The sequence below is a fragment of the Molothrus ater genome, chromosome 1, assembly GCF_012460135.2.
Source record: "Molothrus ater isolate BHLD 08-10-18 breed brown headed cowbird chromosome 1, BPBGC_Mater_1.1, whole genome shotgun sequence".
In the NCBI taxonomy this organism is placed as follows: domain Eukaryota; kingdom Metazoa; phylum Chordata; class Aves; order Passeriformes; family Icteridae; genus Molothrus; species Molothrus ater.
This window is the reverse complement of record NC_050478.2, coordinates 102,410,971-102,435,290: the sequence shown is the minus strand read 5'-3', so window position 1 is coordinate 102,435,290 and position 24,320 is coordinate 102,410,971. Positions and strand designations below refer to the sequence as shown.

Sequence of the window (24,320 nt, the reverse complement as noted above, 5' to 3'; positions counted from 1 at the left end):
AATTGGAATATTAGGTTACTGTCCTGGACAAATAGAGATTGAGTAATTGCATTCAGTAACTTGAAAACAAATGAATAAGAAATAGCTTAAAGAAGAGCCATCTAGCCTTTGTATAATCAGTCCTGCAAGAAAATCAACATATATTTGTGGGTTTACTCTGAAATTACATTTTCTTTTTAGATAGCTGTTTTGTGCAGGTTTTTGCTTTAAAAGTGTTAATACAAATAACTTGTGCAAAAGAAATTGGACATGCTTACTTTTTGCGAGCAACAAATAGGTAAAAAAGTGTCATTTCAGCTGTATCATGCAATTTGAGTTGAATCATAAGAACTTTTTAGTGTTTTGTTTGCCCTTCATTTTTCAGCAGACACTTCTCACTCATTTCTCCATTTTCCCCTGCTTTTTCAGAGGGGAATGATATAATACTTCTATCATACTGTGATTCTGTGCAGCAATGGATTTCTGTTTCTGCTCATCTGGGGTACTTGTAGAACTGTACGACTTAGTTCTCACGTCATTATTCTAATATGAATAAGTAATCACAGCAGAATTGTGTTGGTAATTTTGCAGATCCCATGCGTGGGCCCCGAAGACTGGAGGTTGTGGAGATCAAATCTAGGCAGATCACCATCTGCTGGGAGCCCTTTGGATATAATGTCACACGTTGCCATCGCTACAACCTCACAGTCCATTACCGCTACCAGGCTGGAGGACAGGAGCAAGTGAGAGAGGAGGTCAGCTGGGATACTGAAAGTTCCCATCCCCAGCACACAATTACCAACCTATCACCATACACAAATGTCAGCATCAAATTAGTTTTGATGAATCCCGAAGGACGGAAAGAAAGCCAAGAACTTATAGTGCAAACTGACGAAGATGGTGAGTTTTTGTATTTACATATACATGGTTCATGACCTGATAGTACAAATTGTCTATGTAAGAGCATGTTCTACTTTCACTAAAATTTGTAACAGACATTCCACCAGCCTCACCAATTTAGAAGAGTAAAGCTCCATTATTAGAGTGATCTTTCACATAATGTGTAACATCCCACGATAGTTTAATAATTTTGTCCTTAGATTTGTAGCTTCTGCTTGAGCTAAGTTCTGCCTCTTTAAAGTTTCAGTATGGGTTTGGAAAAATTCTGGGTGATTTTCAGCAGTATCCTCATGGAAGCTCCTCTATTGAGTGATGTTTGTTCTTGATTTGCAGTTACAGTTTCTCTGTCTTTGGCTTTCTAACTACTAGACATTGTTAGCTGCTAATTCAGACACTATATTCCATATACAGACATTGAAATATACAGATATTCCCTTCCTTTTAATAATTTTCCACTCCCATGGGGTTTTCAGATCTCTTTTTTTTAAAAATAGCCTATTTTGATTATTAATAAATATAATAAATAATAAATAATGTAATTAGCTTATGTCTTTTTTGAGACAGAGACAGCAGAATTGGGTAATGTGTCTCTGCAATGCTCTAATAATGTTGAATGAAAAGGTTATACCTTCCTCCCAAGTCTTCTGTGATATTATTTTGATTACACTTGCAGAGAGTTAACTGCAGCTCTGTTAGCTACAATACCAAAATGCGACATCCTTGTTAAATGGTCATGAACCGGGAATCAGCTTCACCTTTCCAGAATACTCTGCTGATATATAAGCCCTTACAAGTGTACCTTAGTTTTTTTGAACTTGACCTTGGTTCTTTTAAATGCATACAGTTCAAAGGAACCTTGTCAAATGACTCAGCATTGCTTTTTATCACATATCGGTCTACCTTCCATTTTTATCGTCTGAAATCTGAACAGGAATGGATTTGTATTTTCTTCCTGATCAATGATAGATTTCCTTAAAACATGATGGAAATACTTCTAGTAAAAACTTCAGCAGTGATGAGCTCCTTTTATAATAAATACTTGAAGTCTGTCATTGAAGCTTAATAAATTATTTAATACATGCTGTATTGGTTTTATGTCGTACTAATTTCTAATCAAAATATATGAGGGAATAAATTAAACTATTTAGGAATGTATAGTTACTAATGCAACGTTTTCAGCAAAGCATAGCTAACAAAAAGAAATCTTTAATTAGAATTAATTGTGCTGTCATGCTCTAAATTTAATTCAGTTCAATTGTAGGATGACAACGCTAAAGAGCTTAATGTTGTCTGGGATGTTTATGTATTTTATCTAAAATTTCTTGTTCCTGTTCCTCTGGAACTTCATGTTATTTCAGGACTAATTAAAAAACAGTGTCACTGTCTAAAAGAATACCTTGAAAAAAATTACAGCTTTTAGTGTATTGTACACATTCAGCAAGGTATATAAGTCTGAAACTTAAACAACATCCTGACGCAAATAATCATCCTAATTTTTCAAATCACACAATCTTGTTGGTTGCAAGGGACTTCCAGAGCTCATTTAGTTCAACCTTCTGCTCACAGAAGATCAGGTGATAGCAGATGGCTCAAGGCCTTGTACAGTTGAGTTTGAGTACATCTCTAGGTGAGCTCTGCCAGTGTTTGAACCTGCACTGTATGGCACAGCTGCTCAGGGTTTTTGACCTTCAGGTAATTTGAGAGGTTATCACAGTGCTTTGCTCTACTTCCAGCTTATTTACGCTATATTCAATTCCTCATCCTTTACACATAAATCATTAATCTCATTATTCCAAATGACTTTTGCCAGTTCTCCTACTTGGAAACAAGGTTTAGTGCCCAGAATTAAGGTTGCCCTAAAGGTGTTGTGCACCTAACTGGTGCACACAAGACTTGTAAGCCAGTTCAGAATCTGTGTCCCTGGAGCTTCCACTTGGTAGAGCAAGGAGCTCTCTGGAGAGCTATGGAGAGGTGATCAAAAAGCCTTAAACCTTGTAAACTCCCACAGCAGCAGCATGGAACAGTAGGAAGTTCTGTAGCAGAAATACAGAGGAAGTTCTGTACCAGAAGTGCCAACAGAAAGGAGTCACCAAATGTCTTGCTTGCAGATTTTTCTATTCCTTAACCATTTGAGTAAATCTTAGGAAGGGTCTGAGAAGTTATTTCACTGCAGCAAGTGGCTTCCACTTTCTTTCTGTGGCAAGTAGAAAATGTTATGTGAATCTTTCTCTTGGATTTTCATATGGAGTTTGTGTTGAAGTGCTAACTCCATAATGCCTATTGCTTCACAACAGTCCTGTGTGCATTTTTCAGGACTTTTTGTCTTTTTTGCATTACTTTACCAGTGTTGTTAAAAAATAAAATCACAGATATACGTCTACTTGCTTTTTACACATCTCCTCTAAAAATTGCATTGTCTTGGGGATAAGGCAACAATTGCAAAACAAATGGGAAACGCAAGTAGATACCTGAGAGCAGTTTGGACACCTTTCATCAGAACCTTCTGACATCCCTGACTCTTCACATCTTTTCTCCCACATTAAGAGACTTCAACAAAAATTAATAATGTCAGATTTTTACTTTGACTATTTCATACTTTTCTTATGTCCATCCTCTTGTAGGTTTTCAGGCCTACTGTCAGTGAGCATTGCTGTTCAATGGAATCTGTGTCTCATCTTTCCTGTATAACTTTTCTCTGAAACTATACCTTTTATTCAATGCTTGTCCATTTTCATATGTGAATGTTTAATGTGTTTTCTACTCTGAGAAGTAACACTTGGTAAGTAGATTTTACTTGTTTACTTGTGTTTACCTGTGTATATTCTACCTTATAAAAAGTTGATTTGTCCTATTTTTAAATTATCAGTAGGGTTTTACAGAAAATATGTGATGCTCACTAATTTGTTCTTACACTGAGGGTGACACATAATGGCAGTGTATTGTTAAATAAATCGTTCTTCTCCTGAGCTACCCTGGCCTTTGCTTCAGTCTTTGGGGAAATTACGGTGGGATGGTTTTTAATGCTTCAGCAGTACAAATATTTAAACAGAGCATGTCCTTCTGAGATTTTTCTTAAAACCAGTTCTTTTTTTTTAATCTGTTAGTCCCGAGTGCTGTGCCGCTTGAATCCATTCAAGGGAGTACCTTTGAAGAGAAGATTTTTCTTCAGTGGAGGGAGCCAGCGCAAACATACGGTGTGATTACTTTGTATGAGGTATCTAGAAATTTTCTACATTTTATGTCTAGTTTGGATTCTCCAAAATGCATAATCATAAAAAATTAATGTGTTTTTACAGTTTGTGTAAAATTAACTTCATTTTAGAGACAGTAGCCATTTTAAATGAAATACAGTGTAGGAGTGAATTACGCAGGACCCAGCATGTCCTCAAGTTACCAACTTTAAGAACCTACTGTATCTAGAACCATGATATAGCATTCTATCTAGTACTCTAGATCAAATATTTAAAAGATTGAAAGACAGGTCTTAGCAAATACCTTAAAAAATTAGAGACATAAGATAGTGGTTACAGTCAATGTCACATTTAGATAAGCCTCATTATAGGAAGCCTATTGTAATAGAAACAAGCAGGCATAATTTTTTAAAATCTAGCTTTTTTAAAATGCAAATTCAACAAAATTGTATGTTGTTAGATGTCTAAAAATCACTTCTTTTTCTCATGTGGAAGCTCTGCCTGAATACCTCTTAGAAAAATTGACAAAAGACTGCACAGATTAAGCTGTCAGACAGTAATCACTGTTAAGCTTCTTACCTGACCTTACTACAAAATTGCTATTGAAATGCTTTGTTTAAAAAAACCCACCTAAATACAGTGTAAAAGAAAAGTTAAATTGAATGGTAACCTATTGATACTGTTTTGAAAATTACTTTATTGTAAGAGGATAAAATGTTATGAAAAAGTATGAATTGATTTTTTGTAAAACTAACGACTTTCTAGCTACCACGACAGTTGCCTGTGTTCAGGGATCAAAATGTTTTAATTAACTGTTAATGTTGTTACTGTTGCTAGATTTATGTGCATAGAAGCACACGGTGGTGGATCTGGTTTCTACTTAGGGGCATGCCTGCATGCCTAATTCCATTGCTGAGGAGTACACCCACTGTATGCAGTAGGCAGTTCATCCTGAAGTGCATACACACGCATGACTCCATCAGCTGTATTGAGATAGGGAGATTCATGTGAGCAATATGTTAACTTTAATTTCTTTACTGATAAAAGTTCAGACAGTTGGTTGTTTAATCTTCTGTCATCTGATAGAATTAGAAGCGTTAGTTGGGTGATTTTTAAGGTACTTTGAGTTCAGTTTATGGTTGAGGATTTGTAGCAGATATGCCTCTATCTACTGTAACAAGGTCAGGGTTTATCTGAATACTATGAAAGTTTTTATTACTAATTTTCAGCACTTCATTGATGTTATATTAGATGGCTCATATAAAAATCAATTTTCATTAGGTCAGAGGTTTTAGGAAATCCAAGTGTTTAAGGTGTGTAACATCGACACTTGGATGTGTCTATGAACTGTATTATGGGTCCTCTTAATTAAAATTATATTGAATAAGTTTAGCAAAAAGAATGTTAATTATCACTTTATATAATAAGAGTTTTGGAATTACCCTCAGGAAAATGAAACTTTAAAAGCAAAAAGGAGGGGTGAATCGTTTTTACTTTTCTATTTTTTTAATAGCTTTCATATTTTTAAATGGTTTTCATATTTTTAAATTCTCATTACAGTGCATAGAAATCAGTAATTAATAGAAGAAGTCTGGATCAAGTTCTGCTGTGAACTTACATTAACATTTCTAATGAAAACTAAAAATACTGTTTGAATCAAAGAAGGAACTGAGGATACAATATACATTGCATATATTACTTAACACTTATCTTTTCTTCCCTCCAAATGAGAATCTGACCTAGGTACAATATAATAACCTGAAAAAATCCAAATTAGCAATTGTAATAGCTAAGCTTCAGACTGAAATAGAAGCTTTACCCAATTTCTGAAAAATTTGCCTTAAGCTGCCCTTATCATCTTTTGAAGATAACCTCATTCAGGGCAAAGTGTAATTATAGTAAAGTCAGCTGGAAATGGGGGGCTGCACTCCCTCTTGGTCACTTCTCAGTTTTTACCTGTTTGTATTGGTTTTGTTACTGGTGCTGATCAAAACCAACATTAAGATGAATTCAAAATGTGACACTGTTAAAGGCAGCATCTTGAAGGAATTAACGTAAGCCTGAACTCATCCTTTAGAGTTGTAATCTAGCTGCCTCTAAGTCTCTGTATCTCTAAAAGTAATAACTCATACAAGTTACAACTCAGTTCCTGTGCCCCTTCCTGGGATTCGGGATTTGAAGAGTATAAGAGAGTAAGATAGCTTATCATAAAATGTCTGACAGCACATACATCAGAAGGGTTTACTGGATAAAGATGCAATCTCTGTCCATCTGCTCAAGGCAGTTTATAACTTTCTTATTCTTTTGCAGATCACCTACAAGGCAGTCAGTTCCTTTGACCCAGAAATAGATTTATCCAATCAAAGTGGACGAGTCTCAAAGCTAGGAAATGAAACTCACTACCTGTTTTTCGGACTGTATCCTGGCACTACCTACTCTTTCACCATCAGAGCCAGCACAGCTAAAGGCTTTGGACCTCCAATAACAAATCAGTTCACAACTAAAATATCAGGTACTTGATCAAAGAATATTATTTCCTTATGATAATGAGTTAGGTGATTCTTTTGTTGTTTACTTCTTTAGAATTTAACAAGCAGCAAATTGAAAAGGGGAGGAACATGTTCATCCCTGAAGATGTCAAAGTGACATGTATTACCATGCCTGAAGAACTTCCAAGTGCTTAAATATTAGCTAGTATTTTGAAATTCCTGTCCTCAACTGTAACGTATCACTCAAGAAACCCCTGTGAATTATGTGTTTGCAGCCAGTGCCAGCTGCAGTTGCAACATTTAGCATAGTGTTTTTTTGGGCCTGAAGATGAGGGTTTCATTCAGAGCTTAGTCAGCCTTGACATGATTCTAAATTAGAACAGTAAGAGTGCTGGAAAATCTCCTTAATGAGCCATGAACAATCGAGAGTAGGGCAGAGATGCTGTACATCTTGAGCTCACTTAGGAACTGTAGTTAGCTGCCAGGCTGCCTGTGTTCTAACAGGCATGGGGACTGAAGTGGATACGAAACTGTATTAGACAAGAACATCAGGACTGGTGGTTTTCAGATAACAGCAGCATGGCTCTGTCACTTCTGCAGATCCTTGACCAATATTTCAAGCCATCCCTTGACGCAGAGGAACGCTTCATTGAGGGGATGGAATATTATTGCATCCTCCAAAATGCTTATGTAACTCATGACAAAATGTTTTGCAAAGTTACGGTTGAAATCCCTTTATTCTTCACTTCTCTACGGTCTTCTTCACAATTAAACTGGCAGTTCAATAACAAACTGGCCCCATGATAATATTTATAGAAAATTGCCCTACCTATTTGTGGTCAACTGGGCTTTCCAGAAAGCATTTGGGTACAAAATCTTCTTTTTCTTTTACTTTCATTCTGTGTACTTCTCCCCCATCCCTCATTTTCTGTCCTCACTGGAATGAAGAAATTGACAAGTTTTTTATCAGAAATAGAATGATTTCTCCTATCTTATTATAGGAGAGGACAGTTAATGCTAGGTGGAAGTTATTGCCAATGCAGCTGTGTGTAGAGAAACAAAAATGTTAATTTTCAAGTTACACAATTAACTCTGTCAGGAACATGAAAGCAACACTGATCAGTAAAGATGGAGTTTGTTTTCCATCCCCTTTCCTATACCAAGCAGAAATTTTCTCTGTCAAAAATCAATTTCTGACACAGCAGAAATGAGTTTTTTATGAGTTTGGATGATGAGAACACCCTTTATTAGAATGAGAAATGGAAACTACTGAGTATGGATGAGAATCTGGACATTTGGGAATAGTTCTAGATCTTAAATTGTTGTTTTCTAAAATGATACATCATCAAAAGAAATTCACTAGTGGGAACAGGCATTACAGGAGTGCTTGAGGGTGAGGCAAACCTCCAAATCTCCATGTGGTGAGGTTCTGCACACTGTCTTGTCTGCACCCCACTCTCTCATTGCTTCCTCAGTTCCTGTACTAACAAGAAATGTTTATGTCTTGTCGATAAGTAATTAAAACCATTCTCTGATGAATTTAAAATATAAAAAGTGTGTATTTTTTAATAAAATTAAAAAGTCCTGACTAGCATTATAGCTGTTGAATATGGAACCCTCTTTGCAGTGATGTTGGCTGTGATCTCATTGTCTCACTGGAAAGCTTTGAAGCTCTTTCATGTGGACAGTGATCTCCGTTTTGGAGAGATGTGAAACAGAACTTCTGAACATTTCTGGATGAAAGGTTTCACTGTTTTTTAGAACATATTAGGCACAATTTGACCAATTTTTGCATTTTACTCTCTCTAATTCTGGATTGCATTTTTTTCGGAATAAAAACCTCTAAATTTCCTGTCAAGTGTTTTGAATAGTACTCTTATGTACTGGAAATAGTTACTGTGTTTTATTTTACTATTACATGAATATTTGAATATTTCCTGTTTTCTCTGTTTATTAATAAGTTCCTTCTTTACATGTAGGCAGTGTGGAGGAGGAAGAGTCCTAAAGTAGTCGAGAAAAAATGGAGAAGAGAAAAAGTAGCCAGGACTAAAGGTTATGACTGGGAGAACCACAACTCATTCTGGGACAGGAAGACAGTCTTGCTCTTTATAGGGACACTAAAATTAGTAAAGAGAGCAAGTAGGGACTTACGACTCATAAATTAGGAAAATCAGAAGACTTGCTAAGATGCAGGCAGTACAACAGGGGCACGAAGTAGTCAAAAAACGATCAGAGTTTATACAGCTTTTGTCGATGCAGTTCCTGTCCATTCTTGTTTTCAGGATGGTCAGGTTGAGAATGGGACATTATATGAACAAGTTCTGGATATTCAAAACTGCAGAGTATGCCTGAACCTTTAAAGTAGTGTTTGATAGTCTGACTTAAGTGGTACCCAAATTACTTAAAATGATTAGTCTTAATGTTTGTGCCTTATATCGAGGATTGTAAACAGAATAAAACCTTCTCAGCATACAATGAGGTTTTTGAAGACTAATTTTTTTTATTTGTGAAACATTTCAAAACTGATGAATAGCAGTGCAAAGCAATGAAGATTTTAATGTTTTCATAGCAGTCTGAGGAATTGTGGAGTACAGAGCAATTCTTAACACAATCCTTACTTGGATATATACAGCACTGTGGATAAAGAGAGAAATTCTTTTACCTTTCAAGTAGATGCAGATAGTACTGGAAGAACAAAATTGATGGGAAAATACACTGGAAAATAATTTCCTGGAGGTTCATACTATCTATAAGTGGAGCATAATACACTCTATTGATATGGTACACACGAAGCATCCAATTAGAGGAAACTGAATGAATTGAGAAGAACTAAATGAATCTTTGGAAGAATCTTCTCAGGAGAAAGTCTTTTCCCCACCAAACATGTTTTTTGTTTCAAATGGGAATTAGTTTAGGGAAGTTAATTGCCCTGCATTATTCCTGCAGTCAGAGGAGACCATTGGAATGACCACTTTTTGCTTTTCTAGCCTTTAGATCTGTTAATTGTGCATCACCATTAACAAGTGAACAATAAAGATACGGCAGCCTGTCAAATAACCAATTAACTGAGTAGCCTTCCCTCCAATGTAATGATACAAACATGAGTAGATGATAGCAGTGAAGAAGCAACAGTAAAAGGCAGTAACTGAGGCATAATTTGTTTTAATCACAACTGTAAATCTTCCATGAAGACAGTTTGCAAAAGTGCTGAGTGGGGCTTCAGACTAAGATAAACTCTTGTCTTGGTGGACAATAGACCCAAGACAGTTATAGCCCTACTTAAAATTCCAGGAAAAACAAATTATGAGAGTACATCCTGATACAGCTGTCATACTGAGAAAGCTGGGCTCAGTTTCAAAAGCAATAGTCACTTCAGCATGCACATTTGCAGATGCTGTTCTTAAGATAACTTTTCATTTCCAAGTCATGGATTCTCAATAGTTTCTGCAAACTTACTCCCACTAGTATCTGTTTCCTGTCTTGAAACTGGGAGTGAGCTGGTATTTCTTTATTTGGGATTTGTTGGGGTTTATTTTCCTGAAGCTATTTAACAGTTGTCTCACACTTGCATTGTAACAGAAAGCATCTTAGACTTGTAGTATAGTCTTAGTATTTGAAGAAGCCTTTAAAATTGCATATTCAAATAAAGATAAAGCTCTTGAAAGAAGAAATACAGGAATAATGATTTTATTTGCCTCTTTTCTTTTCTTATTCTAGCACCCTCTATGCCACCGTATGAACTTGAAACACCTTTGAATCAAACTGACAGCACTGTGACAGTCTTGCTGAAACCTGCACAGAGCAGAGGCGCTCCTGTCAGGTACTGGGGGAGAAATTCTTTATGAAATTAAAAACCAAATTGATTGATTTCTTGAACATATTTTCTGGGGATTTTCTACACAGCAATCAGTGTCTAAATTCATGTCTGTATTAGCTCTAATTAAATTAAATAACTGAAGAAAAGGAAAGTGCTTTGATGTTGAGTGTTCATGTATTGTTTAAAGGATTTGATCCAGATGCAAGTGGCTCGTTCTTTGAAGATAAGGAACAAAGCCATAGTTCTGTTGTGTGGGTGGCTTCTTTAAGGTAATTGCTTACTACAGTGTTATAAGTTCAAGGGCATATCACATTTTTTATGCTGAGCTACTGTCTTTAATATTCAGTCTTTTTGTTTACTTCACAAATTTAAGGTAGTGAACTCTTAGTAAGTTAGCCAATTTAAACAGTGTGCACCAGTATGTACTGTAACATTCATAAAGTATTTACATTATTTGACCATGATAGCAGAAATAATTTAAACAAGCAACCTTTAAAACCAGTATCCTTGATTCTTCAGTGTTTTTTAGTATCCATTAATGAATTTCCAATTTTCAGAGGTTTATCTCCCTGCCAGATACATGGTACTGTGTAAGTTCTTTATGATTAGAATAAAGGATGCCTGATTTTCAGTGAGGAAGACAGAGAAATTGTTAGATTATTTTAAATGAGAACCAGTAATGAGCTCAATACTCTGAATAAACAAAAACAAAGATGAGAAAGAGATTTTTCACAGCCATACGATGTTTTTCCTTTTGGCTAATTGTGTATCTTCCTTAATTCTTTCATTACTGTAGGAAGTGTTTCCATCTATACTGAGTGACTGTCATATATTTTCATCCTGATGCTGAAGTTTTTGATAATTTCTGTTCATCTGGGAATACAGATCTAGTATGCTCGTATATGCATAAATGAAAACAAATGGTCTTTGGGTTTGTTCAGAATATTCATACAATTCATATAATTAGGAATTTTTACTATTAGTTATATGCATTATATGTACATAGGCCTGCATTTTGGTAATGCTATGCAGTTTTTCATTCAGACACCTTTTTAAAAATGAAATGTAGCAAAAGTCTGAACCACCTGAGAGAAAAGGAGCAAATATTAGAGCGCATTTAATGAAACTGATTTAGCAGGTTAGATTAGAAACAGAATTATTTGATGTTTGTCTGACTTTGTCTCACAAAGCTGTAGTGTAGTCCTTCTGAATTCAAGCATGGATGAAAATGATACAAGTTGGAGTCATTGTTTAAACATGAACGTATTAGGCTATTAATAAAAAACTTGTTTCATTCTTTTTATCTACATCATGAACGAAAGATGATTGGCTCCTTAGCAGTAGTGACATAACAGAAACTTCACTGACAATAGAAAGGAGCTCATTAGGAGATGAAAGTGTGCTAAATATGTGGATGAGTGGTTAGGGAAATAGGAGGAGAGATTTAAAGTGACATGAAGTTATAGAGCTGACAGATGAACACACAGCAGCAAATTTACCAAGGTCCTTTGCAATAGGTCTTAAAATAAAATGAAGGCTGACTGCAGACTTAGCATGTAAATGCTGAGTGAAGCAGAGTGAAAATGAAATTTGGGATTTCTTATTACTTCTAGCATTTTATAGTACATTCCACTCCCAAGCACACTGCTTGCAAAACACATTCTGCATATGGATTTTATCATCTTAATCTGTATTCATTGGGTGTTGAAAGTTTAGTCATACTTCATTTATCCACACCACTAGGCAAGATGCCTTGTATATTGATTCTGCTACAGCTACCAGCTTGGTTAATGCAGATATCTGAAACTGCTCTAAACTTTCAGTGTAAAAGACTGTTGTAACTTTATTGATCAACACATCAACCATGACACATAAAATTCTTCAATTCCTGAGATGGAAAAGGAGAGCACAGATTTCTGCCATTCATGTCAACAAAGCTGATACCTGAGGTCATTCTGAAGTCCAGCTTTTTTTCTGTGATTAAATTTTTTTTTGTCTTCTTCAATAAGAAAAATCCTGATATTTTATGCCACTTAGAAGCTGCACACAACCAGCACAGTATCAAAGGAGAGAAGGTGCAATCCTGATTGCTTACATGTTGATTCACAAAAACAGACTTTATAGAAATATTCAGAAAGCTCTGTTTATAATGATTAAGTACACAATAATCATGAAGGCCAAATTGCATTGCAGGTTGTTTTAGAATAGGACTGGACATGATTGAAATGTATTTTGTCAGATTTTTAATATAGCAAATACTGCTTGCTTTGTCTCCACTTTCAGGTCCAGCATGTTTTATGGTTGTTGCTGTCTTTGTTTCAAGGAGATTATTTTGGAATTATATATGTTTAAATCAGTAATGCGTTCAGTAATGATGAATGCATGTACTTCCTTAAGATCTGGCTAAGCTATTTTGACTTTTGGAATGATTGTAATTTGCAAGGCTTAAATGAAGCAAAAAATGTTTAATTTAAGATGATCCCTTTGTGGAAATTGTGTAATATATGTCTTATTGCAGATACTCTCTTTTTTCAGATTTTTGAATTTAAGAGTCCGTTAAGTTTTGAAGAATTTGCATAAAAAGCATACAAATGCAAATATATTTTCTATGAGGGCTTTTCAACATCTGTTGAGGGGGGACTCACTCTTCCAAGGCAATACCATTTGTATATTTTACTTCTCCAGGGCAAGTTAGCCTAAAGTTTAGAAGACTCTGGGGTCAAATTTTCTGCAAATGTATAAATTGGTCAATGCCATATACTCAACCAAGGAATGCTAATTTATTGCAAAAATCTGGCTCATACACAGGAATGATAGCTGTAATGCTCAGTTACTGTGTGCATTTAGTGCAATTTATACATTCATCTCTGTTAGAAAGAACTTTAGATTGTTTGTCACATTGCACTATGAAAGGTTCTTGTGACCTCCTGTGAAAAAAGTTGTCTTGCAAGGTTTTAGCTTCAGCAGGAGAATGAAGTTTTCTTTGTTGCACCTATTTCTATTCAGTCTTGCCATGATAAAGGTCAAATGTTTCCACTTCTTTTATCTGTTTACATAAGCAGCAAAATGTTGTCCCCATACCACCCTCTTCCTCCTATTCTGTGCCACATCCTCAAAAAGCTTTAATAGTAAACATCCCAAAGATTTTGGCTCAGATAACACTGGAACTACCTGGTGATAGCAAGTCTCTGTGAGGAGCAGACTCAGGAAAGAGCAAAATAGATCAGAAAAAAGGCAAGAGCATCCAGGCTCTACTTTGCCTCATGATCTGTTTTTCATACTACATTATTACAGAGTTTGGCTCAGCTGGATTTACCCCATTAAATTCTTCGGGCCAGTTAATGGCCCATTCAGCCAACCTTTCTACTCTTACAGAGACCACAGACATTTGGTACTTTCCTATTCCAGTCTGAAATAAAAGAACAGGATGACCAAATGTGTCAGCTCACAAATCCCTGTGGATGCAATACTTGGCATTTGGGACGCCAAAGTACTTCCTGCTCTGTGTGCTCTGAGTACATGGGGTCAGTCCAGCAGCATCTGGGGCTGCAAAGCCCAGACAGGATGAGAGGGAGAGAATTGCAGCAATTGCCAGGTAGTATAATTTAAAAGTATCTTAAAGAAAACCTGCAGAAGGAAGCAAATAAACTTTGAATTATGTGAGTTGAAAGCTAAGCATTCTAGAGTGAATGCCATCTGTGTACTCTCCATGCATGCCCTTTATCACCTGTGTGCCCAGCTTCTTCTAAGTGCACAAATAAGAACTCTACTGGGAAAATAAAGCAAACATCTCTACTTGAAGTGCTTAATTTTGAAAAATACTTTTAATCTCTCTACCTTGAAGAAGTAGCATTTACTACACTTCAAAAGGCCATAATAAGATAATAAGTATTTTGCAGTACAACTGGAAACTACCATAGAAATTTCAAACTATAGGTTATCTAAAGCGATATGCACTCCTTCCTACTACCTCTACAGAGGGACACATGTGATTGCCTAAATTTCACAAAAATGTACATTTCTTATTGCTTATCCAGGCCTTTAAAGGCATCATGTAAAGTCTTGGTTCATTGTGTCACAGCTGGAATGAAGGTGATCTGCACATGCTCCCTGGCATAGGAACAGCATGGTTCACAGGAAATTGAAATGGTGTAAAGAAACCTTTGTCAGCCCAAGTTCAAGGAGTCCCTAATTCTGTATGTGGCTTAGCCAGTTCAACAGCACTCAGAGTGTAATAATTTTTAAAGGAGACCCAGCTCCTCCCCACTGAAAGTAGAAGGATGGAGTGAGTTAATCTGAGGCGTCACCTTATATGCAAAGACTTGTATGTAATGCAGCACTTCCCCACGGAACCACCTCGTGCTACACGTGTAGCAGAGGTCGTAGTTGCCTTCCCATGCCTGCCACACACGTTACAGGGCAGGAGGATTTGTCTTAGAGCCTCATCTCTTTCCTTCAGCATGACTGGTGCTGTGAGGATCAGCCTTCCACCGTCTGGCCATCGCCTCTGCTCTGTCACTGTGTCCACTCCCTTCCTCATAGGCTGGCAGCAGGCATTGGCACTCTTGTGCCACATGACTTAGGTCTTGCAGCACTGTCCATCCACTTCCATATGAAGAAATGGGGTTGTCTGAATCCTGAGAGATCTTTTTCAGGATTCTCCAATCTGAGAGCCTCCCAAAAAAGCTACTGCCTACCTTTATTCTTGAAATGTACTAGCTTTACAAAAATCACTCACTTAGTCAGGAGATCACCAGACTTGATTGTTTCACTGGCAATCAAGAAATAAAAAAAAATAAAAAAAAATAAAAAAAAATAAAAAAAACCACAAAAACAAAACTAGGAAGCCAGGCAGGCTGTTTGGAAACACATGCAGATATCATCGAAACTCAGAAAGCAGCAGGGTTTCAAATACTCTGAATACCAAAGTTTCAGGATATTTTCCATTACTGTGAAAAGTCCATGAGACACTTGCATTGCTCTTGTATGTTGTAGCCACAGGCCTGGGCCTCAAATCCGCTTCTCAAAGTTCCTGTCAGAGTTTCTATGTTGCATAGTAAGAGTGCAGCATTAGCTACTGTGCATGAATTATGATGGCAGACATCATGAGTGTCATTATAAATGCAGGATATGTGATCAAATGAGTTTTGAAATGGGAGAATGCTGATTGGCACAATAAGAGATGTTAGTGTTCTGTGCAGGCAAAAACATGGCAACAGCACATGCCAATAAAGACATTGCAATATCTGCATTTTTAGCTATGTCATCTCACAATTCCTGCCTTGCACATTATGTAATGCTAGCATGATTTTGTAATTTCCTTCTATTCCCAGTGGCATTACATGGTAAAACAGTAATGAGAAAAAAGAAAATCTCATGTAGACACAGCTGAGCAGAGAAGTATCAGAACTGTACATTAATAAGCAGAATTTGGAAAGCTTCTCAATAAAATGAAACGTAAACTCTGGCCTTCCAAGAGCTCACAGATAAAACAGTCTGGATATTAGGTGTATTTATGATAAAGAAATGGGCGTCATGAAATAATGTAACTCTCTGTGTTTAAGTAGCATTACTAACTCACTAATATTCTGGAATGCCATGTTCAAAAGACAGCCTTTCAAATTACTTGAGACTGCAGGATCTAAAGAGCGTGAAGGGAACTCTTTAATTTGCTTGCTACAAGCAGCCTTTCTATTGCTTAAGGGTCTGTAAACATAAAGGCCTGAATTGTGCGCTGTAGGGTCAGCTCTTTCCAAATCATAGTTTTATAACCTGTAAGGCAGCCAGTAAAGTTGTTTGAGGATGTCTGTGGTAGAGAAGGGATTGGATTTTATTAATGCCCATAATTGTCCCTTCTTTATAGCAACAAGTATAATTATTTACAGCAGAAGGGTCAATTTCTGTTTCATTGAGGGAACAATGCAGTAATTGCTTATGCTATAAAAATGCTGTAATTCTTTTTTCTTATGCAGTAGAACTTGTCCTTGGATTTTTTTACTGTGACTTGAACTAGAATTTATGGTACCTGTTGCCTGGACATGCATCGTGCAGCTTCACATGTCCTGTTAGCTTGTTCAGAAATTTCCATGGTCCTTTTACTGTGACTTCTCACATAGTCCCTGGGAAAAAGCAGTATTGATCCTTGATTTCTTCAAGTACTAATTTGTCTTACTGAGAACTCAGCATGTAATGACACCTGTCATTTAGCAATTAATAGAAAATAATCCATAATAAGTAAAGCAAGCTAGAGCAATTCAATAATAAAAGAGAAAAAAGATTATTCCATATCTGTGAAGAGATTAATTTCAGTTTCATAACTCACTAATACTTTCTCACAGATTTTGGTTATAATTAACAACTTAAAAATATGCTGCACTGTTAGGAGGCTCTGCTGTTCATTTCACATTCCTTCTACATGCTGTCCTTAAGTAGGTTGCAGTGGAGACCATATCTTTGCAAAATCCCTTATGATAGTCTTCTCTATATTGTTTACCTCTCATTTGGACAGCGTGATAGTCCAGTTCATCTCTACCAGTTCTTTGTTAAGATCCTTTTGTTAAGATCCACTGGTTTTTTTCTCATCTCCCTCATGAAGGCTGAAGTCCATCAACAATTCAGCCAGTGAATCATTAACTCGTGGAACTCACACCTGTTTTGCTGGCTCTGGATTGCTAACTTAAGTCAGAATTGATAAAACATGTTTTTCGTAAATCTGCTTACTAAAATGAACAGCTCAATCTCTGAATATTCAAGGAACAGAATGGGATGGCTTTTGCATGATCCCTTTGAGAGGGATGGCTACTCAGTGCTCAGATTAATGTACTTGAGCTCAGACTTCAGGTGTGCATATTTAGCAGTGAAATTTGTATGTCCAGTACCATTCTCTTGTGCTGAGGCCAACTGGCTGAAACCAGTCCATATTTATACTGCAGAGCTCCCAGGCACTAGTACTGCTTAACAGATTGCCACTTGGGAATGGGCCCTTATCATGTCTGGGGATTTTGGGGAGAGTGGTAGCTGGCTAGTGCTACAGCCCTACTGGGGACCTTTCCAGCAATTTAACAGGGAGGACAGTGCTGCATAAATAGCTTAGATGGATTTTAAGCAGTTTGGTGTTAGCAAGTCTGAGCCACCAACCTGTTTTCAAGTATCATATGTTTCCAATAAAGCAGCAAAAACCTCAGACTAGAAGTACAAAGCTCCTGAAGCTCCCCTCAGGCAAACATGAGACCTGAAGTCCATATCTTTTTGTTATGGAACTTTTGGTGTGTTACAATTTAGATGGTATTTAAATAAAAACAAAAATAATGGACAGAAGAAAGAGAGTCTCCATTTGATTAGACAGGTTTCATCATGTGCACTCTCCTAGCTCTCTGATTTTTCTTGTATTTGTGTTTTCATGCTAGGCCAGCCTCAGCAGGAGACCACAGTAATGCTGTACAGATGGTTGGGTTGTGGGAGCAGTGTGGTGAAAGCCTCTCAGTTTGAAAACAGTATTTAACCCCAGCCACTGATTTCTGCAAATCTGCTGGAGTTGTTAGGTTATTGTGGAAAAAGTTGGTATGAATGTCACATCTCTCCTGAGAGAGCTCAGAAACTTATATCTTAAGCAGATGTTGACCTGTGCAGTAAAAATCCCAAATAAAGTGTGTTTTAGGTCTTTAAATGTAAGCATCTACTTCTGTCTGAGTTTGGAAAGTTCCTCGATTAGGAGCACTGATCATCCCATAGAGACAGTGTGAGAGGTACAATCCTACTTTCATGTCAGAGTGGCCCTCTGGAGTTGCAGAGGCATGTTTCTCCCACTGAGTTGAGTGTGTTGGTGGCTCAAATGTCCTTCTGGGTGCTTGCCTTGAGAGAAGGAGGTGTTTAATGTAGGGACCACAGTGAAGGAATTATGAACGTCAGTGGAAATTAATGCGTTGCCTGATTTTTGAAGGAATACTCAGTTTAAATATACCCAAGTTCAAATGCAGAACAACCAGAGCAGTCCTTGAAAATGTAAGAAAGAGGTGCTGTTGCTCTGTGCTTACTGAAGTGTGCCAGGGATTTGTTTTCATTTTGCTGCGTGCTGTGGAAGGATTGAAGGCATGGTATGTGGGCCAGCTACCTTTCCCCTGGTGGCTGTGGAACAGGATTATGTGGGGATGTATTTTGTGGAGACATTTCAAAGTAATTTTCTGACAGCATCACATGTATGTTCGTTGTAGCCACAGTGCTGAGTGTCCCATTCTAAATTCCTGTAAAACTGTGGTTAGGATTTGTCAGGCATGCATAGCCCATTGCTCTCTCTGGGAGCCTTCTCTGTTGACCTTAATGTGTATTATGTGTATGTGCACTTCCCGTATCCTTGTCCGTGTGAAATTACTGTAGCTTTTCATCTTACCTCAGTTCTTTTGTTTTTGTGAAGGTTTGAATTCCATTGGTATTTTTCCTCTCAAATTCTAGATGCCAAAGGGAGGTGTCCCAAATGAAAAGTATGATGTCACCGTTGATCTTCGTTCACCCATTTGACTCAATGAGCACTCAGGTCAGGCTTGCAGGTCATACTGGAAGCCCTGGCTGCTTGGCCCCTGCTAGTGCTGAAGCCTGGCAGTGTTGAATATCAATATTTCTGTGCTCTAGCTATGCCATGTACTTTCTATTTTTTGTGATTCTCAAGATTCAGTTCCTTTTGTTTCATAAGTATTTGAATTAAATTTGTATCTCTAAGTGGTTCATAAAAGCTCTGAAACAGAGACTGTGATATAAGTACATGTTCACTGTGCTGTATAGTGACATACTGAGTATCAACTGAGAAGTGACCCAGTGCCTGTTTTATTTATAGATCTAAAATATTTTGATCCATTGGACAGTAATCCTGTCTGCAGCACTGGGTTGGAGTGTTGCACAGAAAATACTGAATAGTTTTCAGATGAGGTCCAAAGTTTGCCTTTTATGAGCTAATAAGAAGGATGCATGTTGTAAGATAGAGGCTCAGTTTTGGAAATATCAGAGGAGAAGAAAGTGTGTGTGCATGGCTCACAGTATGACTGTGAATCTTCAAAACACAGCATGGGTGTGAAATAGGCAAATAGACTGTACTCAGCAGGTGGGGTTTCCAGCAAAGGTGACAAGCTATCAGCATCATTGTACAAGACACTGGCAGGACCTCATGTGAGCTCCTATGCCTTGTTCTGATCTACCAAGGAATACCAATGTACTGGCACTACAATAGTGGAGTGTTTTGGCATAAATGATCATGGAAAACCTGTGTCACATATGGAGGAACCAAGAGAGCTTGACTTGTCTTTTAACTAGCCAGTTAAGGCCAAGAGAAGAAATTGTTATTTTCTAAAAATGCGTCCGAGGAATAAACTTCAGAGGGGAAGAAGAGCAATTTTAGTTCAGAGACCATATATATAACTCTAGGAAGTGGTGAATTGAAACAGGTATATGTACCTGTCAGGAAGGTGGTGCTAGTTAAAGTCACACAGCACTGTGGCACCAAAAGCACATTTTTCAGTGTTCTGTACATGGCAATCCCCAAAAGAGCACAAACTTTTGCCAAGATTCTCACATGGATCAGAGTTGTCTGAGTGACAAGGAGCAAAAAGTCAACGGGATTTTTCTAATTTAGGTTGCAACACAGTAATAATCAGTACCACTTCAATTGGCTTTTCTGCAGATTCTTTCACAATGGTGCATTTCCATACTGCTGTTGACCTTAAGAATTTTTCTTCAGTGTTGTACATTTTGAGCAAATTTGTATGAGCCCTTTATTCACTAGCAAACACTAAATGGCTGCATTAAAAAGAATTCTGTTGCTAATACTTAAATGTACAGTAGGAGGACTGTGGTTTCCAGAACAAAGTAATTTGGGGCAATTCCTAGCTCTCAGTATAAGTTTTTGATTGAACCATTCTAAACCATTGAATCACTTGTACTAAAGCATTTTGATTATTCATTGCAAGCAATCAAATAAATGCTATTCATTTGATACTAAGTAATGTTAAAGGAAATTAAAGGATAAAGAGAAGTGCTGCATGGAAAGAGGAAGAAAAGCTATAGATGCACTCCAAGTGGAACACTGTCATTCCCCACACTTGATGTTGAAGGAGTATTCATTTTCCTGAATATTAACATGTAAACTTTCTGTTACACTGTTCATTTAAGGAGAGGAAATCACTGGCATTTACAACAAGCATCATGACTCTAAAGCATTGCTAAGTAAAAGCTAATCTGCTCAACTGGATTACATTAAATGACACAAAGAAACATTAGAGACACTTACTAGGCCCTACAACTGAGAGCAGCAGCTCTTTAGTTAGGAGAAGTATAAAAGCCTCAGCCTAAAACAGCATCAGAGAGTGGTAGGATAGATGTGTAAGGCATTATAAAAGTGTTGAATTTAGGGAGAAAGTTCCATGGGGAAATCAGATGAGGACAGATGAATTAACTGCATTCTCCCATCTGGAGTTGAAGCTGTTTTCAAGATTAACCTCGTCGAGTAGTAGAAGCACAAGGCCAAAATCTCATCTGTATTTAACAGTTGTGCTAATCCTGAACTGTGCAGGATCTTTTATCTACAGCCAGATTTCCTGTGGGAAGAGCTGTACAATGTCATGCTGCCAAGGTTTCTGTGCCACCTAATCCTACCAGAGTCATTCCCAGTGCAGGGAGGAGGAAGAGTTATATCTTCACTAACAGAAGAGAAGGTCAGCCTTGTATTTATCCACAGAAGTCCTGAAAACAGGGGATGATGCCACAAAAACTGACTTGTGTTCTGTGTCTGCCTGCATCATTTTGCACTGCTGATTAAAGTGCCCTGCAGAGCTTTTTTGTAGGGAAGAAAGAATGAAAATGAACATAGTAATCTCCGTTTCCAAATTGCTGGACCGGAACCCACTGCATTTAAGTTGTGGAAAGAGACGATAGCATTGAGAGGCGAGAATTCTGTTGTGGTTATTTTTGTTGTGGTCTTGCTTTCCTATAGCAGAGCCAGCAAGAGAAAATGTGCCCGTGCCTTGGGCGCTTACGTGATAATGCTGCCTGCAGTTGCAACTGAAGCACAGGCATGTGCTGCTTCCCACCAGTTTTCCCATGAAAACAAAGCATCTGGCCAGGAGAAAATGGACAAATGAGACAACATCTTAAATGACTGTAGTGGATCTGTTTGTGCTAGTTTCTCTCTACTTTGAATCTTCTCACTGAATAGATGAAAAACTTCATATCCTCTGTGAGCACTTTAATGAGCAGTAAACAGTTTTCAAGCTTTGAATCAAAAAACCTGTTGAAATTGGCTTGTGTATTCAGTCAGCTGCCTCAGCAAATATTTTTCTTCCTGTGCTGTACACAAACCAGCAGATTGCAAAGCATCCTTGAATAAAGGCAGAAAATAAGCATTCTCCCTCTACTTATAAACTGCTCATTTGAATGCATCTATTTCCTTAATTTCCCAGCTCAATTCAGTAGTGAATTTCCAGTGCACAGCTTTGTAGAAGATGTAGGATATATTTAGTGTTAACAGTGTTATTAATCCATTAGCACATCTCCTGCTCTAAATCCTACTTCTTAATTTCTGTGTAATATGATCAATTTGCATGTGCATATTAATTCACATTTATAAATAAAAGCTGTGCAACTGGCCATAGTCATGCCTGTGAACATTGGTGCATTTGCAGACTGTCCACACCTCATGGACACTCTTCAGGGCATAGTTACAGCAATGCAATAATCTGTTGTTTACTAGAAAACATTGAACTAGAATATCACTTACTTGTAATCTTCATAATCAGTTTCTCTTAATAAAATTACTTTTTTAATTTATAAACCCCTGACGGTCTTTCAGCATACATGCAGATCTAATTGTTGTGATTGGAAATCCCTAAGCTGTATGTTTTTCTAACCTTCTGCAAACTGCATTTTCTACAGGTTTGTGGAGAACAGAATGAAAACCACTGCTCTAGGAGGCAGCATCACATATAACATGCATAAATTGGGAGTTGAATACAAGAGGCTGAGCAATGTATCTTTATCATTTATGCATGGATTTAGATCTGAGGGAATTCCTTAAGGACATCACATAATTTCTCAATTTTTTTCATTGTTCTTCTAATTTAACGTTGTGTAGCTATTGATCTTCTTCATGGCTATTGAGGAAGAAATCTCATTTGAAAGTGCCCTGGATTTCTTTGAAAGTAGATATTACTTGGGCAGGTTTGCATGAAGACCGCTGTTTTTTTGTGTTACTCCATGTCTTCTAACTCCAGTAGAGTATTATATTGTATCATATCCAGCTACCCTGAAGACTGTAGAATGAAAACAACATATTATAGTATTTATTTTAAAACAGATGCTTGAATCTCAGAACTGTTTCGTGGACATGACATAACATATTCATCCCATTTAGACTTAGAGAAGTAGAATTGCCTCTGTTAGGTGGGAATTGGCCTTCCTCTTTTCTTGGGAATCCAAGTAAACTGGTCATTCAGATCTTGCTAGATCTATTTTCTACATAATTTGTGAAGAAAGGGTAACAGCATTCTGTCATATTCTATTGTAAGAAAAGCACTTAGTCTGTTTCTTCATTGCTCCCTGCCTCACATAGCAGGATGGAACCAGGTGGAATGTGATGCTTTGGGTGCCATCAACAACTTTGCTGGAGCTGAAGGTGTGTTGTAGAGCTGAAGGTGTGTTGCATTCCAGTCATAAGCAATTTTCAAGCAGCAGTGAGCTATCTTTGAGTATCAGAAAGTTAGACCTACACTTGCAGAAGTGATTCTTCTGATTCTGGTAAGATGGGCTGTGTGATCTTGCAGATTGTTGCGTATTGGTTTGCATGTGTTCAGACTCCTGGAATTTTCTTTTGTATCTTCTTCATTGATCTGTACTGCAGTACCATTGTGCATCAGCATTTTCTTTCTCTGTGACAGATTGAAAAGAAAGAAACAGCCAGCCCTGACATGGCTTTCCATTTTGAATATTTCCTTCAGATCCCTTCTAACTTTGTTCTTTTTTAGACTAAATTATTTTAGACAGTTTTGCTTTCTTTAATTTATTTTAAACTGTGACAAGACTTTACTCCTTTTTCCATGCTTCCCTGTTGTTCAGTAAATTGCCTTTGGCAACCTGAAAACTGGTGAGTTAAATGATGTAATATTGGCTTATAAAAGCACTTTGCTTGCTGTACCAAGATACTTTTATCTTATACTTATGAACTTATCATTTTTCTGTGTTCTTTTTAAAAAGAAATTAAGCAAAGAACATAAAGCTGATTAAGAAGCTTTGAAATGGTCTTTGGATTGTTCCAAGTGTCATAAATGTAAATTCATTGGAAATCTGTTTTCTGGCTTGGTACCAAAATATATTGCCATAGTTTCAGCAAAATTTGTTGAAATAGAAAACAATGTTTATAGAGAACACAGTTCATCCGACAAGGAAAATCTTATTTTATGATCTAATAGCACATTTTAGCCTGCAGTAATAGATAAGATTTCTCAGTTCTTATGATTTGCTACTAAGCATAGGATTTCAAGGTCGTATTATTTGATTTGGACTAACTTTGGATCACAGTTTTGCTTGTTTGCAATCTGGTCACATTCTGTTAAGTCTTTGGTGATGCATCTGACTTCACACTCGGGTAAATCAAACCAATGAACAAAAATGTATGTATTAAGAAGTCTTAGAATAACTCATATTCCACTGCTGGTATTTTTTGAAAAACAAACAAACCAAAAAAGAGGATTTCTAAGATGGTATAACCACATCAGCTTACACTTCTGAGAAACTGGCAATCTGACTGAAATTAAGAGTTCTAGAATAAACTGCTAATTCTTGACACAATCTAAGGTGATCATTTTGCATACTATATATGATATCTAAACTTTCATTACAATTGCTGTGTCCTTGTGCTTGTTACAAATTTCTAATTACTAAATTTTAGTGACATCAAAGAAAAAATAC

The 24,320-nt window shown here is 37.0% G+C and overlaps 1 protein-coding gene across 5 annotated transcripts in view; it reads left to right on the top strand.

Annotated features, from left to right (window-relative positions):
• Positions 1–24,320, top strand: part of PTPRM (protein tyrosine phosphatase receptor type M) — a 441,653-nt gene that overhangs the window by 228,174 nt on the left and 189,159 nt on the right. For all 5 annotated transcript variants that reach the window (XM_054515015.1, XM_054515010.1, XM_036405775.2 and 2 more), the window contains exons 8-11: positions 571–879; positions 3,984–4,093; positions 6,381–6,582; positions 10,277–10,379. In XM_054515015.1, the coding sequence (XP_054370990.1) occupies positions 571–879; positions 3,984–4,093; positions 6,381–6,582; positions 10,277–10,379 (724 nt within the window). The remainder of the gene's footprint in view (positions 1–570; positions 880–3,983; positions 4,094–6,380; positions 6,583–10,276; positions 10,380–24,320) is intronic.